The following is a 10,637-nucleotide window of genomic DNA, read 5'->3' as shown; positions in this document are numbered from 1 at the left end:
ATTTCATGGTCCAGCCAAACTATGATTCTTTTTTATCACCCAGAGCAAAACCGGATGTAGACAGTCAGGATTGTGGGGAATCAATGATGCAGAAAACTATATAGTAATTAAATTAAAGCATAATGGAAGTGGTTAGTGGTTGGATGAACAGGTCAAACGGGTCGGGTTGTGTATGTTGTACTTCCAGTGTAACAATCTAGTAAATTTCTTGGAGAAAAGTTATATGGAGGTCGTATGCACCATATATCATGATACGAAACAATCATGTTTAACACATTTGGCTCATTTAACTGAACATATTAATTCGTGTAATTGAGACGGAATGTAACCAAAACCCAATTATTAATAAGCAAGTGGGTTGTAATTCATGGCCTGAAAAGCAGGGAATTGACAAACAAGCATAGCTGCATAGCAGAAGTTTATGGCATGGTTACACTGCAACTCTGCAAGCTGCTCACTTTCACACTTGACAATCAACAACGACAACAACAATACCCAATCACGCGCCTGCGAGGTATGGGGTCACTTGACAAACCTTACCACATATGCAATACAAATGCATGCTGATACTTTTCTAAAACAGAACATTGTATGCAAATCCATATCTTTCAAGTTAATCAACAAGAGGATAAAAAAGTTAATAAATAAAATGAAGAGAATTGGATTAGGTAAAGGTATTTCAATCCAAGTCTATATCATTAAACAACAGATGGCATCATGGTCCTTAGAAATTACTCTGTAATACATACAATTTTCAATCACAGCCAGATCATCAATGTTTATATATTTATTTTACAAAAACTAACAAGAGGAAGAAGAACGAAAATAAGGACCACTCATATAGTTTGTAGCACATGATTGCAGAAAATGGTGCATACATTATCGGATATTTTACCACTCTGCTCATATTATTGCATGCTTTTGCGTCATCATGTGAGGTTTATTACATGTTTGAGCGCCTAGGTTGCACATGAACACGATGCCATGATGTATTTAAGATCCCTCTCAAGTTCCAGATGTCTTCAACCTTTTCAGGTTGGACATTTGCAGCTGTGTCTATCTGCTCATCAATATTAAAATAAAAGTTATCAGAAATAAGTTATACATAAAAGGAATTAAATTTACAGAACACGCATTTTTATAGGGCAAGCTATTAGATAATATTGTATAGTGTTGCAAACATGATGGGTGTCTTCTCCAAGATGAACCGTATGAACATAAATTCTAAACACACTCCAACACAAAGGCTTACTTTCCCAGAATTTTGCTGACAATTGACGTTGGACAGGAGGAATATCTATGTTCCTGCATCTATTGGTACATGTCAGAAGTGGTAAAATGGGTGGGTTGAGCAGGTTGGGCAATACACACACTTGACATGGGTGAATCAAGGTCGGGTCAGCTTATGACCAATAGGCTTTTTCCATCTTTTATCTAACAAATCATAATGCATTAAAATTAAAATTAAATATTATGAATTCTAATATACCTAACTTGTTTAACTAAATCGATATAAAAGGTTGGAAAAAATTGAATAACACTTTGGATGGCTTTCAACCTGTTGCTTCCTGCATTTAAATTTTAGCCAAGTTTCTAAATTTTACTCATGCAACCTCTTGAACTTCTAATATGCTCATATCAAGTCACTGTATTATAAATAAATGACTTACAAATGACTTTGTCAGTACACACTAAACAATAGGTTTTGAAATTTTCAGTCCATTCACGCTAAACGAGGTAGAGAGAAAGAGAGTTACGGAAACCGCTTATTCTGTTTACTTGAAATTATTGTTAAGAAGTACAACAGGTTGCTATTGTCTATCCGCTTTTATGGCTCCCGTCTCTTCTTTTGCGAGCAGGTATTTGAAGACAAAAGACACCCACTTCTCTCCCAATACCGAAAAATTTTCATTCGCGTTCAACATCCATCCTTCTTGTTGCTTTAACTTTTGGAGATATCATTCTTCCTTCAACACTTCCCGGGAGTTCAGATGATGATTTTCCACCCGGCTGTTCTAGATCGGGAAAAAAAAATTCAGGCGAAAAACAGTGGGATTCTGGCAACAAGTGGCGGTGGTCACTCTGGTTTTGAAGATTCAAACACGGCTAACTGTACGGTTTTCATTGGGAGGCTAGACAAGAAGGTAACACGCAACATGGTTGAATCCGCGTTCGGAAAAATTGGTCCCTTACCCGAAATCAAATTTTGGCCATCAAGAAAGATATTCCTTCGTTACCTATTGTGAAGATTTTATTGCAAAGAGAGCTGTCAATGATTTTAATGGTTCCAAGATTTTCGGAAAACCTATCTTTGTTGGTTGGCCGAAAGGAAGAAAGAATGGAGGATCATGTCGATCGTGGCCTTCTTCGAGTCCTAAACTTAGATTCAAGATTAGGCAAAACAGTTTGATCTTGAAACAGGTTCAACTTGCTGTAATTTTAATTGATTGGGTTCCTTTGGTGGAGACGAAGATATCAAGCTTCTTAATTTCGTGTAGAGCTCACGTGGCGCATATTTGTAAGTTCGGTCATTAAGGTTGTATTTGGATTTGTTTAGACGTTAATAGCTACAACTTAGTCAATACTATTTCGTCCGATTTTGTGGTGATCTCCCCACTTTCGGAAGTAGCTAATACCTTTCATCGGTATGCTTGGATCGAAATTTTGGGGATCCGGTCACTTGCGGTTCGAAAGAATCCGCTTCGACCGTTGCAAATTTATTTGGTGAAGTCATTGAGATTGCTACCAATTCATCTACTTTAGGGAGTGTTGGATCCCTTTTTGCATTTATCAAATCGAATAATGCGAAACACATTCACGACTCGGTTGAAGTCGATTTAGAAGTCGAAGATGTGATTTGTGTGAGGTGTAATGTTTGGGTTAACATGGTATCGAATTTAAACGTGTTGAATCGAGTATTTAACGATGTTTCCGATAAGAAATTGATGGAGTCCACCAATCGTTTTGTTTTGGAGACGTGTTCTTCCACTCTGAACTGCACAAAATCAAATGTTGGAATCGATTATTTGGAAAAACAAAACCCTTCGATGTGTTCTGTTCAAGCTGCTGCAGCGTTAAAAAGTGATCTGATTAATTCGAGTGACTGCACTATCGGGAACAAAGTCAGCGGGAAGCAGTTTCTGGTTGAAGATACGATCCAATGCAGATCACCTTTGCTGTTTGGTTCTTTACAGGATGGGGATATTCACGTTAAAGGCGATGGTGTTAACCAAGGATCAATTGGTTTTACTGTTAATGGATCGAAGAGCATTGGGCCATATAGGGTTGTTGAGGTCGATGTTGGGGTGGGTAACAGAACGGCAAGTGATGATAGTAAAGGTGTGGACAGAAGGCTGGATTTGGTGTTGACGGGCCTGGGTTTGGGCCCGTGAAGGGCTGTGCGAATGCAACTGTCAACAGGGACACGTCGCTATTGAACAAGGACGTGGGCTGCATTCATGTTGCTGATGTTGGGCCGTTTTCTGGGTCCGGGCTGGGTTCTACTAGTGTCAGTTCGGAACCAAACGAGGATGATGTCACTTCTGCGGTAAGATTAGAAAGATTGAAGAGTGAGAAGAAGAAAAAGAAAGAAGAAATCAAGGCTAGTCATAATGAAGAAAAGTTTGTAGATAGGCCTTTGCCGGTTTTATTTGGACGAAAGAGAAGAATATATTGCGATTGCGAGGCCCCTTCGTGCGAAGGCTTTTGTAGATCGTGGTACGTTTTGAATAGGAATGTTTCGAAAACTCAACTTGGCGACGTGAAAATTGAAATCGACAAAGAAGGCGAATGAAGCCTCCACTTCGTGTTCTTTTAAGCTAAAAGATCACTTTGAAGACTTAGATTACGGGGATGCTTTGTTCTTTTAAGCTAAAAGATCACTTTGAAGACTTAGATTATGGGGATGCTATTCAAAAGTTGTTCTTAAGTTCGAAGGATGTTAAGAAGGATGGTTCAAAGGATATGGGTCTTGAATCATCGTCAAAGGCTTTTTTCCAAAGACTAGCGGATCAAGGTCGAATCCCACCTTCATCGGGTACATTGATTAGTGACGGTACCTCAAAAGTTCTCTCTTTCAAGATCGAAAACCGTTCCGGAAAAGATTTTCGGCGGGAGATCATCGACGGTAAAATGATCAAGGTTGACCCTTAGTTAGCGTCTCCAAGCGTTGGTTGTATTTGTCTAGGCTTTTTAGGTTAGTATGGTTTGATTCTTACATTGCCCCATTCATGTTGGGTTCTTTTGTTTAGTTTTGGCCCATCGTGTACGGTTTTGTTTTAGGTGATAGTTGTTTTGTAGTACCGCTTTCTAGGTACGAGCCTCATCGGGTTTCTCCTTTGTTGCCTTCGTTGAAGACGTTTTCTTTTCGAAGACGTTTTCCGTTATTTATGTAAGTTACGTTTTTTTGCCAAAAAAATAAGTACACACTAAACAAGATGCATTGCACCTACCAGATACTGGTCTTAGAACGACCAGTAGCAGAGCTAAGCTTGCTAATCTAGAGTTTGAAGCAGTAAATAATCTAAAGTACACAACTCATATGTCAATCTGACTCGAAAGAAGTCATCAAATTAAAAGACAGAGACGACTTACTGCTTTGGCAACTATCTCTGTATTTGAGTGTACAACAACCTCAGTTTCAAAAAGTACCCAAGCCCATTTATCGCTTTTTTCTTCATCGGCTATGTATGGGAGACCTGGCTTTTGGTATCTAGATGCCTCTTTCCAGGTTTTACCCCCGTCAGTTGATATATCAACACGCTCAATTCCACGCCCGCCTCCTGAAACTGCATATCCTTTTATAGTTATCTGCAGAAAATGTTTTACAAAGTAAGCTCATATTTAAAGGTGGGAAAATGGGCAGGTTGGGTATCATGTCAAAACATGTTTCGGTTGAACCAGTCAACTTCCTAGTATGCGATGAACAGTGTTGACTTGGGTTGCCCTGAAAACCTTTTTTGTCCAATTTTTTGAAATTGGTACACATAATTAACACCCTAAGTTCTATTACGACCACCATTCTATTACAATAATAATCTATTATTTCTAAAATAAAGTGATTTCGACTTAAGGAGCTAGTATGCATGATAACGACACTAAAACTCTAGAGTTTAGACCTATTTCACCCAATTCCATTTTAGCTAAATTTATTTACTTAAACCATGTGACTAACTTAGATATAATACATTGTTGGAAATTGACCCATATGGGTCAAAAATGCCAGATCGACTCATATATAGCATTTTGCTATTTGGTATAAATATTTAGAAAGAAACTTCTACCAAACATTGCAAGTAATAATTCTTCGGAGGATGAAAATAGTTTTATGAAATCGAACTGTTATCACTACAAACTATAAAGTTACAAAACTTGTTATTTGATATGCTTATATGAGTTAAGAATGATAGAGAACAAATAAAAATGCATTTTAATGTGTACTGAGATTCACAAAAGCAGGTGTTAAATGTTTCTTTCCGTGCTAAGTACAGGATGCCAGACAAACTAGTGCCTCTTTTAACTCTCTTCTTTAATCTGTAACACATTAGAGAATATAAAAGGTGCAATTATAGATTGTCTACTAACCTTTCCGTTCAACCCAACATTCATGTCCTCCAAGGAGCATATTGCACTCTGCAAATAAGCACACCATAATGAGTTAAATAATTATAAACTCAACTTTTGCTATCATTTATATAATTAGTAGTGGTATATATCCTTCTTGACATCCACCTAACCAGAAAGACCACACAATTCAAACACTGGAACCAAGGTGAACTGCTATAAATATTGCGGTAATCAAGTAACAACTGAGGAAGTTATTAGTACCTGGACAGGGAAATCCATTTGCGGTCTTCTCGTAGACCAATCAATGTTGTCCCAATTTACAGAAGGTGGAAACATTTTGTAGTCTTTTTGCATAAAGAATCCCTGACAAGTAGCAATACGCCACGGTCTTAAGATAGAAGAATTGGAGCCTACAATTTTAATAGTTAACAAGAAAAATATCAAACTAACCTGGCAAACTTGGGAGTCGATATTGATGCTATCCAGCCATTTCACAGAACGAGCACCAATAACACCTGGGACAACTACTCTTAATGGATACCCATGATCCCTGTTAAGAGTCTTTTACAGTTTTACAAACCAGTAAGTAAAAGTACACATCTGATGGGTTCAAAATAAACATAAATTTTCAATTTATAATTCCATAAAATCCCTCATGTAAAAGATTGCATGCAGATTGAACTTCGTTGTACCTCTCCATTCATTTCATAAGCAAGCAAAACATCAGCTTCGGGGTTTGTTGCCTGACTTAATGGAATCGATGCCTTGTAAGGACCACCATTCTCCTCCTACAGTCAAGCAAGAAACGGTGAATAAAGTAAGTCACGATCAACAAACGACATTATTAGATTGAACAAACGAATACAAACCTTACACCTGTCAACGCTCACAAATTCAACATGTTTTCCACCCGACGGTGTGGTATTTGTAAATTTGTGTATACCAACTAGTTCAAGTACATCTGCAAGTTTTGCTCCACCCCAAATTGCTGACATGATCACAAGCAACAATTGCAAGATAAATTTTATGTTACTCACTGATTCTGGTAGAACTTTGATACTACTTTGCATATGTATAAAAACATTTAATAAATTGCCAAGCTGAAGAAGAAGCAGAATAATTTAACTCATGATAATACAAGAAATTTGTTGGTCATTGCCAACCAGAAAAAAAAAAATAATAAAAAAAAAATAAATAAATAAAAAAATTAAGAACAAGACCGAAGTCCTCAATCACTGAAAAATGGTACGAACGGCATTGAGTTGTCCGTACAAAGGTCTTTTTAATACGTACTACTTCCCAAATAAACTCATCCATCTAACTAACAATTCTACAATTAAATTGGTTCTTATTTAGAAAGGTTTGGAATATTCTAAACTGTAAGATGATGATGGTGGGCCCAAATACGAATGAACAACAACTTAGAAATTGTGGGACTAAAGACAAACCATTTCCTAAGGCGGCACAATCCCACCCAACTCCTCTTACAGTTCTGGTTTTGCTCATTGCAGTTCTTCTATTTCCAGCACACTGCATAAGGCAATGCAGTGGTATCAGTTATATAAAATGAAAAACTAAAGATAGTTTGTGATACAAACACCCTGTTACTTAAGGTTTGTCAGGTCAATAATATAACACCTCTTTTAGCAGATATGAAGCTAACCTGTAAAGTAGCAGTTACAGTATATTTTGGAAGACTCCTGTATATCAAAGAACAAAATGAGTTTTCTAAAGTATAATATGTGGGAAACATTACAGCATATCTAAACAAAAATAAAGAAGAAAAAGAAAAGAGAGTATTACTCACATAATATCTTTCATAAAAAGCTCTTTTGGTTTCTCAATTAGCCCATTGAAAGACACACTATATCTGTTATGGAAAATAGATGATAACAGTCAGTTAAAGCAATTTAACTTATCTTGTAATCAACAAGTTACTATTAAATATGTCGAGATTGAAAGTAACATGCTTCGGGACCTCTCTATGTCATCAACAACAGGTATTGGTCCATGGCTTCTCTTGTAGAAGAAATCAGTAGGAGTCACATAAGAAGAAACCAAAGCTTTACGTGGTGGCTCGGCATTAAAGGGTTGCTGTACGATATATGACCAATCCAAAAAGTACTTATCAGATTAGAATACACATGAATAGAAGTTAATATCGACACAGTGTCGGTTAATAAAGCTCAAGTTAAATTCGAAAAGTAGAATATTTGATTAAAATAATTATGCATTTCAAAAACCACAGGCCACTCTCCTAATATGATTTTTACATTCATCAAGTCACAATTTCCGGATAACCTCACATGTGCGACAATAGACCTATACGAAACAACATAGTTCACCTGATAATTGGATATCATCTCTGTTTTTAAGGTCAAATTCAGTAGTTCTCAAACTCAAATTGATTCAGACCTCTGAAGTTGCTCCATATAACGTATAACAAATTTTGATTAACCATAAGCCATCAAAGTTCTATCAGTGTATCGGTGATATAACTTATATCGATCTGAAAGTATATTATATACCTAGGAGCTAGCATTAGCATATATCTTAAGTGTAAACTAACTGAATTGTAACAAACGCGAGCGTATAAGAACAAAAAATATGATCTGTTATTCGTTTTCTATCCAATCATGATAATGATCAAATATACAGCATAAGCATGACGAATTATACAGAAACGAGTACACATATCACATAACTGATAACCTATAACTACAGAACTCAGTTATAATTACATATACGGAGTAGAATCATAGGGTTTTGGATTGTAATTTCGTGCTTATGATTTTGCTTGAGAATTAACGCAATAAACAAAATCAGATAGATAATTTAGCTTGCCTTAGCGTTGATTTTGAGAGCAGGATGACGTGGCGGTTCTTCTGAATAGTTAGATGGTGCTCTGAGTCCAGGCATTTTTTATATAATTAATTCCTTCAATGCTTTCTGATGTGTTTAAGGATGTGAAAGATGGTGATGAGCAATTAGAAGGTAATGGACAAACGAAGTGCGTAACAGTCACCGATGAATGTGGAATCTAGCAATATTCGAATAAGGTTATTGGACGGTCCAGATATGTTTTTAAAAAAAGGACGGTCAGATGAGTGACTGTCAGATAGATGTGGTGACAGTGACGTTACTTTAGAGTTGGGATGAGGTATTGCACTTTGGTAGCCACGGAGAATGGTATGGCAGCTTCTTCATTATGTGGGCTTGCGTATGGGTGCGTTTGGACGCGAGTGAACTGTTTTCCCTTTTCGACCAAGGTTATTTTTTTTCTTTAAAGGCACTTTAACATTAACAATTACTCCGTATAATAGATAAAAATAAAAATTACAGTAATATAATTAGTTAATGAGTTACTATTACTAAAGGTAGTGATATATCTACTTGTAAATTTGATAAATTCAATTACACTCATGCATTAAGTTGTTGTACTGTACAACCCAGTAAACATGATTGTGGTTGATTTATCAAAATTAAAAATTGAAATATTACCACCCTAATAGTAATAATTGACGGGAAAAGACTGGATATAAGACTATTAAAAATAACGTTAACTAGAAATAAAGTGATCCTGCTCTCGCTCTCTGTACAAACTTTTGCTCTCCTCCTCTTCTATCTTGAAAAACCCTATATCTATACTTATGATGCCTCCGTCAACCATTTCTGCTGCCTACTACTCTCTTCCTTTCGTTTTGTTTGTCCGGTGAGTCTCTCTTTTGTTTTCCTTCGTTAAACTAGCCTCGGCGCCGCTTTTCGGCCTCCGGCATCTCGCAGGAGGTCCGGTGTGTCCTTCTTTTCCGTTTTTTCCTTTCTACACGCTGATCGTCATGGTGGACGCTTTTCTCGGACTTTCAAATTCTCCGCCGTATCCTATCCTCCCAGATACGGTGGCACGCAGCAGTGCAATCGGTTTTCCTTTACACTCTGTTTCCGACGTTGGGTTCAGGTTATTTTCCTAGTGAAAGCATTTTATACTAATAACTTTTACAATTTCACCCAGATTCATAAATTTTCAAAATTCAAAACATCGCCATCCATTATTCAAACTCATACTCATAAAACTTGAATTTTAAATTATTAAAGACCGGTACACATCAGCAGATCCAACTAAAACCTAACTCTCGTTCAACATCATATTACATCAACAACAACAAATTTGAAGTGTTTGATCTCGTGTTCTTCGTTTAACAGAAAACGCATTCGATTTGAGCTTCAGATCGATCTGGAATGCTACAACAAAAAGTAAAAATGTAGAGTTGTAAGAATAACATCGTGAAGGTGTCTACAAATTCTCATATCTCAACTCGCAAAATCAAGGAAGAATTTTGAGGTCAAAGTCTATGAGAAAAAGTCAACTGTTTTGATTTGGATCAAATTCGAGAGATACATGATGTTACAGGATGATAATTTTCGAAGCTTGTGTTATTGATTTGGAACATATTTCATGAAGGAATCGAAGAGTAAAACTGTCCAAAAATCAAAATCAATTTTCATCTTCATCTTCAACAAAAACGTCCATGTTCATCATCGATTTTTGATTTTGGTTGTTGCTGCAGTCCTTAAACATCGTTGTGTTAAATGCACTTCATGTAGCAGTTGGTATATCTATAAATAATCAAGAAATGTTTAAATATTTGTTGGAAAAGTTACCAGAAAGAACAAATTTATGAAATGTGTGAAATTCAAATAGAAGCACATTACTTCATGTTGTTGCTGAAATTTTGGTTCAAAGAAATCCAGATATGATATGTTATTGACTGAGGAAAACAGAAGTCACACCCCACTAGCCATATCTCTTTCTAATATGCGTACCGAAACGTCTAATTGTATGTTGGATTACATCAAATATGACGAAGAAGAATCGAGAAAGTACGATACTCTGTTTATCAGGCCCAAGTTAAATGAAATAGATGAAGTTAGATGAATTTTATTTGGGTTTATTGTGAAGTATTTAAAAATTGTGGTTTATAATTTGGGAGATGTTGGATGAGTTCAAGATGATTAAAATGGAGGTGAATAAAGATAAATTAAATTGAAGATGGAGATAAGGGTGAAAAGATAAA

At 36.4% G+C, this 10,637-nt stretch overlaps 1 protein-coding gene across 1 annotated transcript; it reads right to left on the bottom strand.

The window, feature by feature from the left end:
• Positions 1-679: 679 nt before the first annotated feature.
• Positions 680-8,546, bottom strand: LOC139865029 (sulfite oxidase-like). The gene is made up of 12 exons (XM_071853584.1): positions 8,410-8,546; positions 7,544-7,659; positions 7,373-7,435; positions 7,229-7,265; positions 7,014-7,095; positions 6,435-6,553; positions 6,258-6,353; positions 6,016-6,126; positions 5,827-5,928; positions 5,584-5,631; positions 4,594-4,809; positions 680-1,060 (listed from the first exon to the last, which is right to left on the bottom strand). Exons 1-12 carry the CDS (start codon positions 8,482-8,484, stop codon positions 944-946), a joined length of 1,182 nt encoding a protein of 393 aa, XP_071709685.1. The 5' UTR covers positions 8,485-8,546; the 3' UTR covers positions 680-943.
• Between the last annotated feature and the right edge of the window lie 2,091 nt (positions 8,547-10,637).

The sequence above is a fragment of the Rutidosis leptorrhynchoides genome, chromosome 8 (genome assembly GCF_046630445.1).
Source record: "Rutidosis leptorrhynchoides isolate AG116_Rl617_1_P2 chromosome 8, CSIRO_AGI_Rlap_v1, whole genome shotgun sequence".
Lineage (NCBI taxonomy): Eukaryota > Viridiplantae > Streptophyta > Magnoliopsida > Asterales > Asteraceae > Rutidosis > Rutidosis leptorrhynchoides.
Note: the sequence above shows the minus strand (reverse complement) of the source record. Positions and strands in the feature narration are given on the sequence as shown.